Source organism: Hydra vulgaris, chromosome 08, assembly GCF_038396675.1.
Source record: "Hydra vulgaris chromosome 08, alternate assembly HydraT2T_AEP".
Classification (NCBI taxonomy): Eukaryota; Metazoa; Cnidaria; class Hydrozoa; order Anthoathecata; family Hydridae; genus Hydra; species Hydra vulgaris.
In genome coordinates this window covers 6,314,974-6,336,787 of record NC_088927.1, presented here as the reverse complement: position 1 = coordinate 6,336,787, position 21,814 = coordinate 6,314,974, and the positions used below count along the sequence as shown (strand labels likewise).

At 30.5% G+C, this 21,814-nt stretch overlaps 1 protein-coding gene across 2 annotated transcripts in view; it reads right to left on the bottom strand.

The window, feature by feature from the left end:
- The window catches only part of LOC136083510 (uncharacterized), a 37,279-nt gene extending 15,684 nt beyond the window's left edge, over positions 1-21,595 (bottom strand). For both annotated transcript variants that reach the window (XM_065802912.1, XM_065802913.1), the window contains exon 1: positions 21,252-21,595. In XM_065802912.1, coding sequence (XP_065658984.1) covers positions 21,252-21,495 — 244 coding nt within the window. In that variant the 5' untranslated portion in view covers positions 21,496-21,595. The remainder of the gene's footprint in view (positions 1-21,251) is intronic.
- Positions 21,596-21,814: the final 219 nt, after the last annotated feature.

The following is a 21,814-nucleotide window of genomic DNA, read 5'->3' as shown; positions in this document are numbered from 1 at the left end:
ATAATGTAAAATTTCACTTAAGTAAGTTTGGGAAATTGTGTTACTGAGAACTCACGCAGTTTGTGTTTTACATTCGACATCAACTTTTAAATCTTCGAGTAACTTTTTCTTTTTATACAATTGAAATATCTTTTTACTCTTTGTATAGTGGAAGTCCTAGTCTCAAATTTATTCGTTAAAGTTGAAACAGATATTTTCGGATATCTGTCTGAGGCAGCTTTCACATTTTTAACAATATCTTATCAAACAAAAACCTTATTTCTTCCGTTTCCTGATTTCCGTTTATAATCACCGTTTGAAATCACCAGTGTCTTTATGTCGTTTCATAAAGCTTTACCCTGCTCTTAAAGCAATCCGCAACTTTTTAGAAACTGTTTTGTTTGATACACCAGGATATTTTACATACAGATATTCATTTCAAATAAAACTAATTGTTTTGATAACAACCCAGTAAACACGCTTTAGTTGGTCCAACTGACGGGCCAGTATTGGCTATAGTTGGCTAACTGTTGGCATTCCGTGCCAACCATTAACTGACTCTATACCGCGTGTTTTTGAATCCTAAAAGTTTCCCGTAAGTTTTTTAATTATGTTTTATGTAAATGTTTAGTCGCGTTAGTAATAATATGAAGCAATTTATAAATTTTTTACTTTCCAACGCTTTTTTATCTTTTAATTAAACTTTTAAACTCAAACTTTCCTTTACCTTTTAATATAACCGTTTTGCTGATAAGTACAAATATTTTACTTTTATTCATTTGTTACACATTCAGATATAAATTTTGACATTTGTTAGAGTTTTTAATTTAACTTTATGATGATTTTATTATGTATTAGACATTTTAGCTCTATTTTAACTATTAATAAGAGTTAAAATACAGCTGAAATGTATATGTGAGTATAAAGTAGTATGTTTACGTGTGCATTTCTATATATATATATATATATATATATATATATTTATATATATATATATATATATATATATATATATATATATATATATATATATATATATATATATATATATATATATATATATATATATATATATATATATATATAGATATGATATTTTTTTCTTTATGTTTACTTATTCGTTACTTTTTTTATTTCATATTTATCATATGATGGATTTATGCGATATAGAAGAACAAAGTATTGTAAATTTGTATGAATTTTTTAAAAACATCTACTAATAATTAGTCCAGTTGACGTCTAAACTTCAATGTTGCATATGTCATTTTTAAGTAGTTTCTAGGCTTTTCTAAATGTGTTTCTTATTCACACGGTTTTACAAGCAAGGTCTGCAAGCAAATTTGAGCTGAAAATTTTTTTTAGCCTTTAACGAGAAATGATGTTGTTTTTTGTTTAATTTAATTTGTTTAAATATAGTAGTTTTAATAAATAAATGTTTGTTTGTTCTTGGTTTTTTACTTATTTGTTTTTAGATTCTTAAGAACTAGGCAACTTAGCTAAGCAAGTTTTGTTTTATTTTTTAGTGCAATTGGAAAGAGCTGAAAGCTATTTTTTAGTGCAATTGGAAAGAACTGAAGTGTTTTTTAGTCACTTCACACAGTATAACTGGTATTGATTTGAGTAAGTTTACTATTTTTTTATTTATTTTCTATTGGATTTATTTTATATTAGATAAAAATTTTATGTATTTAATATGGAAAACTGACTGTAATTTGGAGACACAAAAGTGATCAACAAATTACAGTCAGTAATTTGTTGATCACTTACTTAAACAATTTTGTGCATTGTAGTCTAGATTCTTTGTTAAATTAAAAATAATTGATGTAAAAAAATATTGTTTAATATTTTTAATAAACAACTTATATGTATATAAACATAAAAAGATATGGATTTCAATAAATCTTAAGTTTAAATGTAGATTAGAAAAGATCACAATTTGTAAGATTCTTTTACGTTTTTTTATTATTCAGCTTTAACAATAGTAATGTTACTGGCAGAGCAGGATTTACAGTTTTAGGGGCCCTAGGCCAAAAATAAGCCTGCGGCCCCATATTTAGAAGTAATATGTTAGTTTAAAAATATAATCTTAGTTTAGCGTAATTAAAAGTTTAATTTCAATTTCATTTTATAAAATCTACATAATCTTTTTCTGCATTTTTCATTAACGAAATCTTTAATCAATAAATCTATAATAATTGACTCCATTTTGTCTTTGTTGCTTGATAATAATGCAAAATTGTTTAATGTTTTTTGTGACATAGTCGATCGCAAATCATTTTTTGTTTATTTTAATTTTGAAAATGACCTTTCTCCAGAGCAGTTGGATATCATGAAACATTTGAAAATCCTAAGATTGATTTCAGTATTTAGAAATGTAGCCTCCATTTGTTTTTCCTTTATAAGTTTGTACAAAAACAAATGGGACAATTCAGGAGCTTGAGTATTAAAATATTCTTTCAAATACAGATGTAGATGTTCAATTTCTGCATATAAATTATCATCAATATCTTCCGTGTAGTCTTCCACCAGACGATTAACGCATGTCTTCAGCTTATCTTTGTTGAATCTCGTGTCTATTAGAAATACAAATTTGTCATTTAGTTTCTGATAGCATTGAGCTCTTTCTTTTAAACTTGTAGTAAGATGATAGTTTTTAAAAAAACGTTTGTCTTAAACTCTTCACGTGGACTTAATTAAGGTTCTTCTGATCGGTTTTCACCTAGTAGCGCTTTCTTATTACTGTGTCTCTTTTGTAAATAATCTATGTTTGGTAACAGTAATTTTGCATCTTGTTCTATTAAATCGAATGTGTTAGTTAATCCAAGAAGATAATCTCCAAGAGATGAATAAAGTTCAGCTCATGTATCTAGAATAATAGATGCACTTTGCAATGATTTGGAAACAGCATTCATTCGTTGCAAAATTTGATCCCATATTATTGTTTGTAAAGCAAATTCAAAAGTTTCCATTTTCGATAGTAAATTTCCAGCCGCAGCTCTTGTTTTATGTTTCAAAACCTTCACACTCATTAATTTTGACCAAATCTTCCAGTAATTTATTGTAGTTCTGGTGAATGGTTTTGACCAAGTCAGCATGAGTGCTCCACCGAGTATTCGATAGTGATTTCAATGAACTACTTGCAAACTGTTCCAAAATACTCCACAACTTTGTAGAAGCAGAGAAAAAATTGTGCAGTTCTTGAAAAAAACCAAAAAAATTGATTCCCTTAATGCAGCAATTTACTGCAGCCTCTCCTACCAAGTTAAGAAAATGACCTGAACATGGTAAGAATTTTGCTAGCTTATTAACTATAAAGTTCTAGTTTACATTTCTTTATATTTTCCAGTCATATTACTTGAGTTATTATAAGACTGGCTTCTGCAGTTGCTGATTTCCAAGTTCAATTTTACGTTTAAAAAGTCCACGGTTGCATTAGCTAAATTTTCCCCGGTGTGATTATCGATGTGAATGAAGTTGACAAATCTTTCAATAGGCTTATTAGAAATTTGATCAATGTACCTCAAGATCACACATAGTTGATCTTTGTGACTCACATCAGGTGTTGAATCTACTGATAATCCATAATACTTAGATTTTAAAACATCGTCGCTGATTGATTGCAAAACTTTTTTTGCCATCAATACGGTTAATTCAAAACATGTATTCTTTGAGAGGTAGTTTGTTTTTCCAGAACCACTGTCACCATAATTTTTTATGTGTTTAGCCAATAAAGGATCAAACTGAGCAATCAACTCAAGCAGACCAATAAAATTCCCATTGCTTTCAGACCCAAATTTTTCATTTGAACCTCTAAAAGCTAAGTTTCTTTCAATCAATGTGCAAATTACAGCTATAACTCTTCTTACAACCTCTCTTCAGTAGTTTTTTTTCTTTGCAAATTTCGTTGAGAAGTTGATCATTTAAAAAAACCTTGTTATTTTTTCTGTGAATGTATGCTAATGAAGCTTTTCTGTGGTCTGATGAGTGTTCATGCCCCTGAATTGATGCCCCTGAATTTTTCCAATCTTTATATCCCGTTGAAGCTAAAACATATTTTCAAAAAGCTTGCAGACAATACAGAATACACAACCTAATGCTGGGGAATATATGAGCCATTCTCTATTAAATGTTTCACCATTTACTTTTAGCCCATTAACAAGCTTTTTGAGCAATATTGATCGCGATCTTGATACATCATTTTAAAGGATTTAAAGTCATAATCTGCATTTTGACATTTTAACGGACTGTTCTCTATCCAAAATTGTATATCCTCAGCTGAAAGAATTTCCCAAAGTCCTGGATCACTTTTCCTATTCAATGGCAAATCGATAGGGAAACATACTCTCTCCTTATTGAGTTCTGATTGCTCGTTTAAAGTTTGAGTTTCATTAATTGAGTCCTCTACAAAATCCAATATTTCGCCTCTTTACTTATGCCACAGTTTGCAAGATTAGCTGAAGTTGGTGAATTACCATGACATTCTGTTTTTAATAAAAAACTATCAAGTTTTCGATGTTTCTTTATGTTTTTTCTATTTATTTATTTTTCTTTCTTTTTGCAGCTTTCATAGCTTCTTCCCATATCTGTTAAAAGGTTTTGAAAATGAACACATTTAATTAATTTAATTGTTATTGTTTTTTGCATTAACACTCCACTATTTTTTATTATTAAAATTAAGTAAAATAGCCTACATAAATAAGCGAAAGTTTGTTAAAAATAAACAGGAAAACAAACGTTAAAAATTTATGATTACTTTTTTCCCAGCGCGCTAATTTACTTTACTTGAAAGCGTCTAAAATATCGCTTAAGTTTAATGCAATTTAAAATTTAAACAATTACTTTCTTCAATTACTAAGATATTTTACTTAAAAGCGTGCAAAATTTTTCTTAAAATAAACGCATTCATTTTATTTTAAATCAAATATTTTAAAACATTATGCACAAATAATTAAAAAAAAATTTATTAACTGCCGTTTTTAATACCAATCTGGAAAATTAATCAGGCTGTTTTGCAAATAAATAATGTTTACTGCTATTGTTAACCTTAATTAATTAGAAAAACAGCCTTAATCATAGTTATTTTCTTGGTTTGATAGGTTGAACCAAGTAATTCTAGAAAATAATATTTTTTAAGGTTCTTGGTTGAACTTTTAATTAAAAAACGTAATGTTATTAAAAAAATGTTAAATAAAATTGTTGAGTTGATTGTTCGTTAAAGTTATTATTTATACTAATGAACAAAATGTTGCAAAATGCTTTTTGTTTAATTTTCTTCCTAAAGTATTTTTTTTTTTTTAATCACGAAACTAAAAAAGTAAAATTTTTTACACTGTTACTTTCTAATGAAAATGTATACACTTTCCAAAAATTAAAATTTAATTTTGTTGCAATTTGATTTTGGGGCCCCTTTTTTTGCGGGTCCCTAGGCCATGGCGTATTTGGTTACTAATAATATGTTAAATGATAATAGTGAAATTGAAGTGGATACTATTAGGCTCAAAGAAGTTATTAATGTAAATATTAATAGGCAACTTGAAAATAGTTGTATTTAAGTAAAAGAGATAGGTCTAGGCAAGTTGAAATTAATCGTTGTGGAAATGTAAGAAATAAAAATTTTAATAAGTAAGTTTTCTACTCAGCGAGCAGAAAACTTACTTGCCAGAATTAAGTGTCAAGCAGTGTTAATGTCTGTTAATTTGATTTTCCTTTAGACAATTTAGAACAAAGCAAAGTATGAGTTTTACTATTGATAGTAACAATTAATAACAGTTTTGAATTTAAATGATTTTAACTTTTTTTACAATTTCAAGCATAATTATGTTCTTTTTTTTTTTAGTTGCCTTTGTTATAACTTGATTTGTTTGCTTACTGTTGAAACATGGTTTTAATTTTGTAAATTTAATATAATGTGAAATTTACTCTATTAATCATTAGTAAACAGTTAGAGAGAAGCTGGAGCTTAATTAAGAAATGCTGGAAATTAAAACAAAGGTAAAAATAAATATTATTTAAGGTCAAATAAAATATTATTTATAGATAAATTTGTAATTAATTTTTTAAATAATATCTCAAGTTATTAATATGTTTTTGTTATTAATGATTTAATTACTCATAACCCCTATTAAGGGTTGCTTACTGCTAGTTTTTTTTTTATTATTGCTACTGTTGTAAATTTCTACTGTTATAATTATAGTTGTAGTTGTTATTGTTATTAGTACTGTTATTATTACAATGATTATTACTGTATTATTACACAGGTCAACACAAAAAAATTTTTTTCTGGTGCCGAGCAAACAATTTGTTTTTTGTATAGCATTTCTCATTTTGATTTCAAATATGCAACTCATTTTTCACCATCACCTCAAGTTGTAAAAATAGTTGTAAACATTTATAACATTTGCACTTAAATTAAAGTGCAAAAGCGAATTTAAAAAATCGCGAAAAAAATCATTAAGTGTTTTATAAACTGTTGACTTAGTGTTGGGCGTTAATGTACCATTAACGGCCCAACACTTAGTCAACAGTTTATAAAACAGTTGGCTAAGTGTTGGTAAAAGCGTTACGTTTCACGGTACCAACTAAATAGCCAACTGTAACTAGTAGTTGGTTATTAGAATCGGGCCAATTATTTACCAACTGTTCAATGTTTACTGGGAAAGTTGTTTCAATTTTGAATAACACAAATACAATGACATTTTAAAACAATGTGCTATTTAAAATAATTCACATTTTCCGTAAACACCACATGAGAACATGCGCAGATTTTTACCGATACATCTCATTTTAAAAAAACTTATTTAAAATAAATATTATCTGTACTTGTGCAAGCTTTATGTGTCCACCTGGCATACTATCTGTAACAGTACCACAGTTCATTGTCCTGACGGGTTTCTTCTCATATTTTATTCTCATTCTTACAGCACACAAGTCATTATTTGATATAAATCCTCCATAAGTATTTAAATGACCTTTAACATTGTTATCACTTTATTAGTGTATAAAGAACCTTTAACATCCTTTATTGAAACTGATATCGCTATTGATAGCCTCATTATCAAATGTTTATGAAACTTTTTTGAGTGTCTGATCTTTTTTTTGATAATATTTTTCCTAAAAGACTTTGTATTTTTTAACTCTTGCTAAAGCTGATCATTTTAAAGAGCAATATTAACTAGAGTATTAGTTAGAATGGAAGATTATTTTAGAAACACCTTTGCACTTTTCAAAACAAGCTTTTTCAGAAGAGCGTATACTCTCTACTTTCTCCCCTAAAGTGCTTTGTGAGTTAACAAAAATGTAAGAACTTTTATTGATTTACAAAATTAACTAAAATGCTTACATTTATACTAATTTTAATTCTTGTAAAATTTTTGTAATTTATGGGTTGAAATTGTTGTAACAGTTACACAATCCTACAATGGTAAGTTCATGAAGTTTGTTGAAACACTTGTTTCATGATCTCAAGATTATCCACTTGTATCTACAGCACATTTTTTGAGTTGATGGTTGAATATTTTTTATAACACAAATAAAACACTCCTTATAGGTTGATTCTAGCATCCATTAAGATTTGTCGGCAGTGTTAACAAAACCAGTTATTGAATTTAAATAGTACTATTCGTTTAATGAATAGTATAAGATCGTTATAAAACTTGGTCAATGCATTTTCTATTCGTTCTACTATTCGCTAATACCCAGTTCAAAAATCTAATTTTAGTTTCTTTTTTTAGCGCTTGCTAAACAAACAGTTTCCTTCAAACATTAGTGGTGATTTGTATAATTCTATATGCTTGGAACTAAAGAAGATTTATGATTTTAAATACGATGAAATAATATATGAGTGAAAATATGGCATATGCAAAATAGCTATGACAATGTATTGAGGCGATTGACTTGAAGTGCAGATATTTTTTTCCACCACCAGAAGGGCAATGTGTCATCATATTTGATTCACATATTATTACATATAGTTTTTATGTAAACTAACAACTTTTTATTGATTAAAGATGCATTTTTATTTATAATAAACTGATAAATGATAATTAGACGCACATAACCTTTCAGACCACATTTTTTAACATAAAGTAATATGTGTCTTTGTCACCAAAAGTATCAGTTACCATATTAGTTGCCCCCTCGTCATCTTTAATTGCAAGATAAAAGAGATAATGGACAGGCAGAATGAATTGAATAAATTCATATTTCATGAGGTTTCTACGATTGGGTTCAAGTGTTCAACATTGATGGTACCAGATGCACGTCCAGAACTTTGTAATCTTACGTCCACCAACATTAATGTGTCACTTTCTAAATGCGTTTGCTTTTTTTGGTATAAGCGTGGTGAACAATTTTATCCAGCAAGCTTTTAGCCAAGAAATTTTTTTGTCATTTGCTAGTCTCTTTCAATAGTTTATCCCACTCTCCAATAATTTTGTATTGAGAATTTTTTATGAAAAAAGAAATACTGAGCTAGAGGTGAAAACTATTATTAAAGAGTGGCGAGTTGCATTAACAAATCTCATGACAGGAGAACTTTAAAGTGATAAAAGGGTTGACCCAAATAAATCTTTAAATGTAAAACCTACTTTAATTATTTGGAAATATTTATAATCCAAATAAATGAACTATTTTATGACTTTATTGGCCCGGTAAACTATTTAATTTGTCTTAATTCGTGAAAACGATTTTTAGAAAATGGAGATTCAATAATAAGTTACAAGCCACAGTTATGATTTGACAGATAAGAAACAGATAAAAACTTGAAAATTGCAGTTAAGATATAAACATCAAAAAAGCAGCAATGCTGTTATATTGTTTACACAATTAAATTATTTCTTATTTTGGCAACATAACATCCATCGGGTGCTATGGGGAGTTAAATGCTTTTTTGCGGTGCTCTGTAATAAGGTCATCGGGTCGTCTTGCACCACCTTAATAACTTATTATAAAAATTAATAACGGTTTTTTTTTGTGGTTATTAAGGTGCTACCAGAAGTACTTACGGTCAAATTACAGAGCACCGCGGTGAGGTAGTTAACTAGGAAGTTCACGCATTTTTCCTTACGAATGTCAATTATTTGGTTTTCGTCCAATAAAGCCCCGAAAGTTGGACATCTAATATGTTTATGATTGTGTCAAATGATGTTTTGAAAAAAGAATTATGGCGATTAAAGCCTAGGAACAAAATTACGTAAAAAAGTAAGCCTCGCACCACGAATGCGATGCCAATATGTTAATAAGATAAATTGTTTTACTGTCTCACCCAAGGATTTAAATTCATCTAATAATCATTTATATTTCGAAAGATATCCTCAAAATGAGGAGATTGTAAATTTAAAATGGTCATAACTTTTAACTCGAAAAGGTTATTCCCTAAAGTTTAAAACTTTCTACTTCTATAAGTTTTATACAAGTAAAAAGTTTTTTGGGAAATCTTTTTTCTTTTTACTCTGCAGCTAGCTAAAATTTGAACTACCCAGAAGTCAGTTCATTTGAACTACCCAGAAGTCTTCCTTTTGAATCAGATTTTGTTCCTTTCTAGAAACCTTAAATGTAAATAATTCTTTGAAATTTTTTACAATTTTTTTTCTGATTTCCAGTGCTTCTTCATTATACAGACTTAAAAGATAGCTTTTTTGGGGAACTATCTAATGAGTGAACTAACAACTCGTGTAAAACCTGAGGTTTATTATACCATGGGTATGGTTGAAAAAAATGGTAAACTGTCTCCTTGCAAAATATCTCTAGAGCCTCATTGTTTCTTCCATACAGAAGACTAAACCCAGCCGGCACATCTAGTTTCAATTTTGGAATTAAAACCTTTATAGGCACGTATTAGTCACAATCCACCATTGTCAGGTCAGATTATCCTGCTACTGGTAACATGTAACCCAATACAATCTGCCTCGTGTCCTGCTGTCTTGTAGGGTACGCTTTTTTAGACAAAGGCTAGGAGATGCCAACTCCGACTTAAAACACCACCTGACTTGAGGCTCTTGGTTGAGTAAAGGCTAGAGATGATGTCTCGATAAAAATACTTATCTTGGGCAGATGTTAAATGCATCCGGCTACTGTCTTGTAGAAGGCCTCATAGGCAAAGATTTAAGGGGTAAACAGATTCTATCTGTTGACCAGCCTCACACCCCACTTCTTCATTTATTAGGCTGGCACAGATGAATTTTTAATACATTGTTTCCAGTTTAGGATGTTGAATGCTGAAACTTCTTGACTCAATGCATGGGTTTTGCTTGTGTCTCTGATTTAATGACTAGACAACTCATTCTATTATCTCCTAATCAGGGTATAGCTCTAAAACTCAGTTTTATCGTTCTGAGGACGGCTGGTAGCCAGGTTTCCTGAACTCTGTGCTGTTTATGGAATCAGCTCTCATAGGGGCTGATTCCATTAACAGCTAAAAAGTATTAAAATATTAACAGTGCCATGATGCGCATGGATGGTGTCCCTGTCTGTACTTTTGGTGTGCTTTGCCAAGGCCGCATTTGTAATCTTTGTTACAGCTTAGGATTTATTAACAGAAAAGAGGCAATTGTTTGGGCTATTAAGCAGTGTACTGAGTACTATCCATGCTTTGAGTCAAGTTTTTTAACAAATTTAAAAATGAATAAAGTACCAAAAACTATAAAACACAAAAAACCACCATTATTACCAAGTTCTCTAAACCTATCATTCACTAATATTCGCGGTCTTCGAAGTAACTTTTCTTCTGTTGAGTCTTATCTCTTGCAAATTTCACCGGACCTACTTGCTCTTTGTGAGACTAATTTAAGTTCAGCTGTCTCATCTATCAATCTTAGTGTTAATGGTTATCTTCCTTTAATTCGTAAAGACTCTAATGGTCACATGCTTAGTCTGGACATTTATATTCGTAACAATTCGCCCATTTGTGGGGAAACTAGGTTTGAATCCACAGACTATTCTTTTGTGTGCTTTTGTTTAGCACCACTTCACTCTATCACCTTTCTCTATGTTCTATATCGCTCTCTTTCATCTCAAGACTTCACTCTTTTTCATGTTATTTCTGATCAAATTGAATAAGCCCACTCTCTTTATCCATCAGCCAATATTGTCGTTGTTGGTGACTTTAATGCTCATCACACTGAAAGGCTTAGCTATAGTTTCAGTGATTCTGCAGGCATTAAAACCCACAACTTTTGCCTTTTTCAATCTCTAACTCAAGTAGTCAACTTTCCAACTCGCTTTCCAGACAACCCAAATCATTTACCTTTTCTACTCGACTTATGTCTTGTTTCTGATCCTAGTCAGTGCTCAGTTTCTCCACATTCACCCTTAGGTGCTTCTAATCATAGTTTGATCTCTCTAAAACTATTATCTCATTCTTCTTCATCATCTGAATTCCCCTATCATCGTACTTCTTACAACTACCTTAACGCTGATTGTGACTCTTTCCGTAATTTTTTTCGTGATGACCCTTGGGTAGAAATCTTTCATCTTCCTGTTGACAAATGTGCTTTTTACATAACTTCGTGGGTTCAGGCTGGCATAGCATCTTTTATTCCCTCTCAATAATTTCAGGTCAATCTCTTTCTTCTCCATAGTTTTCATCACATTGTGCTGCTGCAATTGCCAATCGAAACCATTACTTCCATATCTATCAGCAAAACAAATCCCCAGAAAACAGACGTCTGTTTATCATTGATAGAAACCAATGTATAAAGATTTTGTCAAACGCCAAAGCCCGGGATTCTCAGGTCATGAAATCTCTTATTTCATCTCAAAAATTGGGCTCTCGTGATTTCTGGAGAGTCTTTAATAGTATCAATAATAAGAGCAAATCTGAAGTTCCACCTCTCTTGCATGGTTCAAACTTTGTCATCTCACCTAAAGACAAAGCTGAATTATTTGCTAAGAACTTTTCATCAATATCATCTCTTGATTACACTAGTTGCGTTCTACCTGATGTAACTGTGAAACAGGTTGATCCATTGCTTGATATTCGTATCACTCCAGCTTCTGTATCTAAAGTGATTTCCTACTTTGTCTCTTCTACCGCTTGTGGCTCGGACAACATACCTGTTATAGTCTTGCAGAAGTGTTCTCCAGAGCTATCTTCTATACTTTCAAAACTATTCAACAAGTGCTTATCATAGTCTTGTTTTCCAGACTGCTAGAAGCGGCATCTGTTATCCCTATTTTCAAAAATTCTGAGGAGTAATTCGATTCGTCTAACTACCGTCCCATTAGTCTTCTTCCTATCATAAGCAAGGTTTTTGAATCTTTAATTAACAAACACTTATCTTGATTAGAATAACTTTCTGATCATCAATATGGATTCCGATATTTTCGTTCTACAGCTGATTTGTTAATGGTAATAACAGATAGATTTTATCGTGCATTAGATAAAGGTGGAGAGGTTAAGACTATGGCTTTCGATATTTATAAAGCTTTTGATAAAGTTTGGCATGCTGGACTTCCCCATAAGCTTTCTTTTTACTGTGTATCTAGTAGCATTTTTAAGATTATTGAATCCTTTCTTTCCAATCGTAGTATAAAAGTTGTCCTCGATGGACAGCACTCTTCTTCTTATTCTGTATCTTTATGAGTTCCTCAAGGTTCAATCTTTGACCCTATACTCTTTTTAATTTACGTTAACAAGCATCCAGATGTTCTGATATTTAAGGTGGTAATGTTCGCTGATGATACTACTATTTATTCTTGTCATGGTAAGAAGACAACACTCTCTGATTGCTTGGATGGGGCCTTTGAGCTTGAAAAGAATCTTGCTTCTGCTACAGCATGGGGCTCATAGTGGCTGGTGAACTTTAATTTAGATAAAACCTTTTTTTTTCAGCTAATAGCTTTTTTTTTAATAGTTATCGCAATAATTTAGATCTTCCTATATTTATGAACGGTAATGTACTCAATGAGACATCTAACCTATATCTTCTAGGGTTAACTCTTTCTTCTGTTCTTTCTTGGAAACCATATATCAAATCCATTGCAAAATTAGCATCTGCTATGGTTGCATTTCTTTATCAAGCTCGAAGCTTTCTTACTCCGGATTCTAGTCTCTATCTCTATAAATCTCAAATCCAGCCTTGTATGGAATACTGTTGCCATATCTAGGGTGGATCTTCTATAATGTCCTTTCTTTTTTCACAAGGTGCAAAATCGCATTGTAAACATTGTTGGACCTGCTCTAGCAGCCAACCTCTAATCATCATCACATTGTCGTAATGTTGCTTCTCTTTCTCTTTTCTACAAATACTGTAATGGGCACAGCTCTAAAGAGCTAGCGTCTCTTGTGCCGTCTACTAAAATTTATTCTCATGTTACTTTTTATTTAATTAAGTCTCATCTGTTTTCTGTGACTGTTCCTAAGTGCTCCAAAAACTCTTATTTGTCTAGTTTTTTTTCCTCGAACATCAGTTCTTCGGAATTCGCTTCCTTTATCTTGCTTTCTTGATTGATATTATTTGCAATCCTTAAAGTTGTCTGTCAATCGTTATCTTGTTTTACAATCTTCATCATTTTTCTTCCAGTAACTTCTAACTTTAATTAGTGATTGCTTGCAGCCTTGTTGGAAGCGAAGATGTTTAAAAAAAAAAAAGTCCAAGCGTAAATAAAAACAAGTTTATTTTACGGGCAGTTTTTCTTGAGTTTAACACGTTCGCTGCCGAGCTATTTTAAACTATGCTTTCTTTCTTTGCCGAGCCATAATGTCTGCAATGAATAAATTTTTGCCGAGGCTGTTTTTTCACGGTTTCCTTCTCATTGCCAAGGCTAGATTTCATCATTTCAATAAATAAAATATTTTTATCTAAAATAATTATATAGTATTTTTTATTCTGAATATAACTGACAAAAAATAAGCACTTCGAGTATACTCGTACTTTGCTAATGGAGAAGAATTTTTTTTCTCCAGTGCCGAAGTACGAGTTTACTGGTCACATCGTAATGAGTATAACTCATTGCGGTGACTACACCTTATCAAGATGTATTTGAGAACTTAAAAGTTGTAATTAAGAAACGTAAGATGTATCATATTTACATACAACCTCACCTTGAGTTTGCTGTGCAAGCCTGGTCGCTGCATGTCCAACATTGTGCAACAAAAACAATATTTAACATTGAATAACAAAAACAAAAACAATTATCTATTAAACACCTCGTCTAACAACATTTTAAGAACGCCGTGAAAAACAGACTTTATTGAACAATTTAAAACCAATTTTTTAAAGTCAACTCAAACTTGTCAGTTTTTTCGTCCCGCAAAAACTTTCAAACAGTAAAGCCAAGTATATTTATAAAGGGCATAACCAAAAACTATAATGCAAGCTTGTACAAAATTGTGAAGAACGACGAAACGTTTTTTCAAATAGAGTTGTTGTCCCATGTGAAATGCGCTTTTCCAAGCAATAGTGAACACTCCATCAATTAATGCTTTCAAAGACAGCATAACAAAGTAACTTTTAGAGACACAATTGCAGCTTTTTTTGTAGCTTCTTTGTTTTTATTTTTTTCAGCATAGAGAGGCCTGGTGTAGTACCTCTTTATAAAACAATAAAAAGATTTATTTTATTTGTTTTTTTGTTTTTTTGTTTTTTATCACTGAATGAATAAAAGACAAAGACATTTCTTTATCAGTTTGCATTTCAGTTTTGTAACATGTGTTGTTTAAGCTACTTGCACTTACTTTTCAAGATGAGTAAACAACAAATACTCAATGATTATTATTACAATTGCGGTATACACACGTATACACACAATTAAAGTTACACGGAACAGAATTAACAGTATGTTCATCATTATGTAGCAAGCTAGCTCGTATAGCTGCAGTAACAGACACGGAAAACGAGGCACTGTGGTAACTATGATAAATGCTGGTCGAGTTTTTTTAGAAAATGTCAATAGTAGAAGCGTTGACAACATTATTTCGCAAACCATTCCAAGTATCTGCAACCCGATTATCAAAAAAGTTAAATCGAACTAGGCAATTGCGATAAACTTCCCGATGAAAGCGTTTGCGATAACCATTAGGGTGATTCATATTTTACCAATTTTTGAAAATCAAGTTGTTTCAAGCTGGAATGGTTGACCACCACTACAAAAATAATTTTAAGCCCCAAAATTTTGATGTTAGATGATTTTTGAAAATCCCGCCAGTCCAATTTGTGTATATAAACATATCAAATTTCTGAGGTCTGGCGGGACCTTTAAAATCAAATCAGAAAACCTATTTTTCTTCTAAATGGTGTATTTTGTACTAATTATTAATAGTAGGGTAGAACCGAAAAGAAATATGGCAGTTTTTATTCCACGTAAATTGGAGAAAGTGTAAAAAAAATCCGAATTTTTACGAGGCATTACTATGTATTTTTCATATTTAAGCAAAATTGTAAAAGTTAATACTAGAACTAAGCATTAATAACCTTTATATAGAAATTGATATACCCACATCCGCTCCTAATTCTCGGGTAATTTACCTTCCCCCCCCCCCCATCCTCCTCCATCTTTATTGGAGGGCAACGCCCCCAAAGTTATCTAAATTTCATTACAAATCATATTATTCAAAATTACTATATTTTCTTTAAAAAAAAAGACAATATAAATATTGAAATCATGAATACATTTTGATTCCTGAATATTTTGGAATATTCATTTGTTTTTGCGCTAATTTTATGGACGGACATATTGCCATAATAACGATTAGTATTATTTTTCAAAATTTGGCCTAAGTATAAAGAATAAATCAGCGTCAGTTATACATAGTAATATATATATGTATCACTAAATATGGCTACCCCCCCCCATCCCTCCCTCCTCCTTTCATCTGATATTTGGGGATTTCTTCCCCGCCCCATTCTTCATTCATTGGAGTGGGCACGCTCCCAAAATAGTTGAAATTTCTTTATAAATTATATTTGAAATCGCTTTATTTGCTATTTAAAAAAAATACATCTCTATATAATATTTATATAGCCATGCAATATAAGTATTAAAATCCTAATAAGTAAATATAATATAATGCCATGCATAAGTATAATATGTCATTTGTTTAATAGGCTAGCTGCAACTGTTCCATGGATTCTGTTCCACAGAGCTGATCTCTTTTTTGATGCGCAGCTATTAGAAGTTCTTGACAACCTCATAGTGAAAATTGTTCACAAACTCTGATACAAGTTTTACAGCTCTTTCAGAACTATCATTTTCAGAAGTTCATTAATTTAAGTTTACTTAAAGTATCGGAAAATCATTTGACTGCTCAACATAGCACCACATACCAAGAGTTCTCTCTAATTAATGGTGCAAGTCCTAGTGGCTGTTTTTGTTTAAAAATCAACTTTTTTATCAAGTTTGACTTCTCTAAATGCTGAAACTGATCAGGAATTGGTTTGGAGAGTTATGTATTCTCAATCTGAGTTGCCAAGAAAGTATTACTAATGGAATACGTGCCAAATCTTATCAAATTAGAAAGATCAACAGTTTCCTTTATGTCATTCTAGTTTTCTTTTTGAAATCTTGTCTAGCATTTTGAGTTCTTTCCTGGTTTTTTTGAGTTCTTACACTTACTTTTCTTTACATTCTCCCAGCTGTTGATCAGATCGGTGATAGGCTACCTGTAATAGTATATGTAAAGGTTTATAAAATATTGTATTATACTAAACTTTTGAAGTGTATTTTATGGTAATCTATCCCTTTAATATGAATTAGATTTTGTTTGGCCTACCTTATAAAGAGGTCAGTTAGTATCGCATTCTTTTATTCTCCGTCTATCCAATGTTTCTAAACTGCAAATAGAAAGTTTTAAGGACATATCAAGACCAAGAACATAATCAAGACCAGAACACTTTTCTGTATGATGTTGATGGTACCAGCAGCTAGCTTTTTTGTTGGAGTTATTTTGTCACCAGATCTTCTAAACTGAAAGTGGAGAATAATGTCTTTATTTGTTGAAAATATTTCAATCTTCTTCAAAAAGATGTCTTTGTTCTCAGTCTTTTCAATCTCGGCATCTTAGTTTCTGAAAATTTTAGTCTAAACAGAATTTTGATTAAAAATAAATAAAACAATAGATATTCATAATAATTTTGGGGAGCGTCGCCCTACAATAACGAAGGAAGAGGGGGGTTGGGGAATAAAATCCCCGATAATCAGGTGAGGGTAAGGGGAGCCAGTGACATGCCCATTTCTATATAAAGTTTAATATTGCTTAGCTCTAATACTAACTTTCAGAATTTTGCTTAAATATGAAGAATAAACTAGCGTCAGTTATACATAGTTATACATTATTAACGCGTCAAGCGTAAAAATTTGTTTTTTGATACCTTCTCCAGATCATGTGGAATAAAAACCACCAATTTCTTTTGGGTCCTACCGTACTATTAATAACTAGTCCAAAATATACCATATAGAAGATAATTTGGCTTTCTGAGTTGATTTTTAAGGCCCCCACCAGGCCTCTGAAGTTTGTTACGCAAATTGGACGTCTAATATTATTTGACATGAAAATTTTGGGGCTTAAAATTATTTTTGTAGAGGTGATTTTCAAAAATTTGTTAAAATAAGAATAACCACATATTGTCTTGAAATCAAGGTGCTTTAATTCATAAGATGTTTTTGTTGCACGGCGTTGTATTTTTTCAATTTCACTAATATCTTTTTTAAAATAAGGGCACCAGGCTATCACAGCATATTATAAATGTGGACATACGTAAGTTGTATAGAGGTTTTTCCAGACTATTATATATTTTCTAACAAAGGTGTGTTTTAACATATATAAGATTTTATTAGCCTTAGCAGCAGCAGTGAAAGCTTGATTATTGTACTTTAGATCATCAGAATTGAACGCCAAGATCTTTTTATAAATTTGTTGTATGTAACAAGATTCTTTTGACTCCACTATTGGAATTATTATCACTGATGAAATAGATATGAGGTACAGATCTGGGTTGGTTGATATGTATAAATTTACATTTTTTGACATTAAGTTGCATGAGCCATATTTGGGTCCAATTAACAATGTTATCATTATCAGCTTGCGACAATGTTTGCTTTTTAAAGTGCTAACTACACTGAGAACATTTGTATTGTCTGCATATATTTTGCAATTAATTTTACTGCTTATGTGTTCTGGTAAATCATTAATGCAGACTATAAATAGGATGGAACGAAAAAACTGAGCACTGAGGAATGTCGCTAGTAACCTATTCCGAATCGGACGCAACATTTCTAAGGATGACACGTTGTGTTCTGTCGGAAAAAAAGGCACTAGTTCAATTTAAGACATTGTCTTTAATCCCAAACGATTCAAGCTTTGTAAGTAACCCTTTTTGAGGAACTTTGTCAAATGCTTTCGCAAAATCATGAAATAGGGCATGAAAAAGTAACTTTTGTTAGGCCATGTAGGTCAAAAGATCCAAAGTTTCAAGTAAATTTATAATGAAGGATTTGTAATTTTTGCTAAAAAATTAGTATTGACATTGGGAGAGAAGATCTTTAGATATTAAATGATGCATTATTTTATCTTTAACGATTTTTTTCATTATTTTACAATTTCAAATACTGAAGTATTTGAAATTAATCTTTAGTTTGTTTGGTCAGTCCTGGATCCATTTTTGAACAATGGAGAATTAGCAACACGCCATGCTTTTGGTACGATTGCTTGCTCCATCATCATGGAAAATTATGGCAAGCGGAGCTGTTATTGTGCTGGCGCATGGTTTAAGAACGTATGGGCTTATTTTATCTTCTCTAGTAGATTTATAACAGTCAAGTGCCTCAAATTATTTTTGTACAAATTTATAATCAAACAAAATTTTAAAAAGAAAAGCAGAAGTACGAAATACGTTGAGCAAATTGAGGTAGATTTTAATTGTGATGCTCAATAGTAAAGGCATATTGGAATATCTTGTTCAGTGTGTTGGCGATCAAAGCATTATAGGTACAAAGTTCACCAGAAAGTGAACACAGTATGTTGATATGATTAATGGCTGTCTGTTAGCTAAAAATGTTGATATAAAATCTTTTTGGATTATTCTTTTCTTTAGATAGGTTGTTCTCAAATGAGCGAGTTGCAGCTCTAGTCTCTCTTTTTTTTATTAAAATTATGAATAAAAGGATTTTTGATAATCCACAATTTTCTGTTGATTGATATTACTAAAGATTAAAGTTGCTTACAAAAAAAATTCTTCGCGCATAAACGATTCGACAATTTTTTTTTACCTTTTTTTTTTTGTCAAATATTTTATGATTGAGATGAATAATTTTATGGAGTTTTTTTTAATTCGTAAATTGCGATTTGTTCGTGTTCCGAATTTATATCTTTTTAGTTTTGTAAACTTAACCATTCAAGTGGCACAAAAATTTAATAGCAAACAATCTTCAAATAACAATTAGGGTTTTCAAAAATTGTAAAAATACCTGCCTGGGTACCCGTCAAACAAACGGGCGGGTACGGGTAGGGTAGCCGTTAAAAAAACAATGCTTTTTATAAAAGTTGTTCTTATACCGGTTTTTGCATCCATTTAAAATAAACATGACATCCATTTAAAACAACCATGACATTCATTTAAAACATTGTGACAATCAATTAAAACAATCGTCATTTTCAATTAAAACAATGACGATTTTCAATTAAAACATTTAACGCATGCGCAATCTCAACATTCTATATTATTCAAAAAAAAAAGGTTTTATTTATTTATTTAAATTTGTTTTTTATCAATATAATATTAATTTATTTTAATTTAATGGAATTTATATTAAATTTAAATGGATGCCATGTTTGTTTAAATGGATGAAAAACCCGGTAAGGCGTGTGCTCGCCTTACCGGGTTTTTCATCATTTACATATTTATTAGGCTTCAACTATTCCATGCCGTTTAGGTACACATTTTTTACATGGCCTTATCTTATTGGTAAAACAACCATGATGTTCATTTAAAACATGCATGATGATTAACACCTTTTTATTATATAATAATATTTATTTTCTCTGAGTCAGTAATTGCGCGTTAAGCTGGTTTGGGTAAGGCTTTCTTATCATACTCGAAAAGAACCGTGGACCGAATCTCGAATTGGACAATTTTACTTCTTTTTCTTAAATACCTTGTTTCTCGTATATTTGCTGTGACATCATTCCCCTTTTTTTTTTAAAAAACACACATCTCTTAACATCAAGCCTCTCAGTGTATTTTCTAAGTACACACATAAACTGGATTTTGATTCCATTTAAATCAAATATGACATCCGTTTAAAATTAAAATAAATTCCATTTAACTAAAATAAATTAATATAATATTAATAAAAAATAAATTTAAATAAATAATAAAACCTTTTTTGAATAATACAGAATGTTGAGATTGCGCATGCGTTAAATGTTTTAATTGAAAATCACGATTTGTGATCAATTATTTTTTTTATTACTTTGTAATGGTTGTGGAGATTTATTTAGCACTCAAGCTCTACCAGTAGTTTCAGCTCCGGTTCCGAATTCGACTTTGATAATCTAAATTTAAAACCTCTGGTTTCAATTTCGGAAAATCAGTTTTGGAATATTCTAAATACAGTCCATGAAGTTGTGTTTTTCTATAAAGTGCTTTACTCATTTTGAAACTTGTACAGGTTGATTAAACCGAAAATATGATAACAATGACGTATATAAGAAAATATATAGGTAAGAAATAAGCAATAACAAAAATATGACTTTTTTTAAATGTCAAATTCAGATTCAGTTTGTAATTTTGTTATTATTATTTATTGTACTTATGCTTTAATGCACTTTAGCTTGGGTTTTAAAATATATTTAATTACAATGCGGTACATTAGAATACACCAATGACGCAACTTATCTTAATATAATAAAGATTAAAGCCGAGTTACATTAATGACGTTTCAAATGTGCTACGGTTTCCTGTTACGCAGCAAAATCTCGTGACAAGACCTGTAACAGTTAACAATTATCTTTAGTTCAAAAAAATTTTCTCTCTTTTTTTTTTTATCAAACTCGTAATGCATTTTTATTATTTTCAAAATTTTACATGATTTCATAATGGAATAAGTCGGTAATTTTTTTAATAACGATTTGCTAAAAAATTGAATAGTCACATATTTGAAACAAATAAGCAAAGGCATCAAATATACACGCTTTGTCTAAACAAATAATAGTAGGTTGATTGCTCTGTTGCAGTAAATTATTAATTTTTCATTAAAATTCAAGAAAGGAAAAAAAAAATTAACAAAAATACAAAAAAAATTGTTATTTGTTAAGCTATTTGTTTAGTAAATTTTACCTGATTCAAATTCATTTGAAGACGTATAGCACCCCATTTTGTTCTTAAGAATATGAAAAGTGCTTCCAGCAAAACATACACAGACATTAAATTTGGCTACCCACGTGCTATTAGTGACAAAGTTGCATTGCTTTTCATTCAAATAAAGGAAATCACCATCATTTTTTGATGAATACCTCTCAACATAAAACAGTTCTGAGTTTTCGAATTGAAGCAGTGTTAATAATGCTAATGAAGCATACATCGTGTTCTCAAAAACATAAATATATTTATACTCGACTATGTCGAACAAATCCCTATCATCTAAGCAAAAAAACAATTTGATCTTTAAAGTTGTCAAAGATATAAAAATTAACATGATATAAATTTGGAAAATAACGTCATTGATGCATTGTTGTCGTAAAAAACTTAAGTACTATCTAAGTGCTTTACAATATGATGTAATTTTAAATTATAATCAATAGTTTTAAATTAGTTAAATTATAAAGATTTTAAATAATGGTCAAACTGACACGTTAAAAAAACTATTTATTGATTTAAAAAGTTTTATCGATTTTAAATAT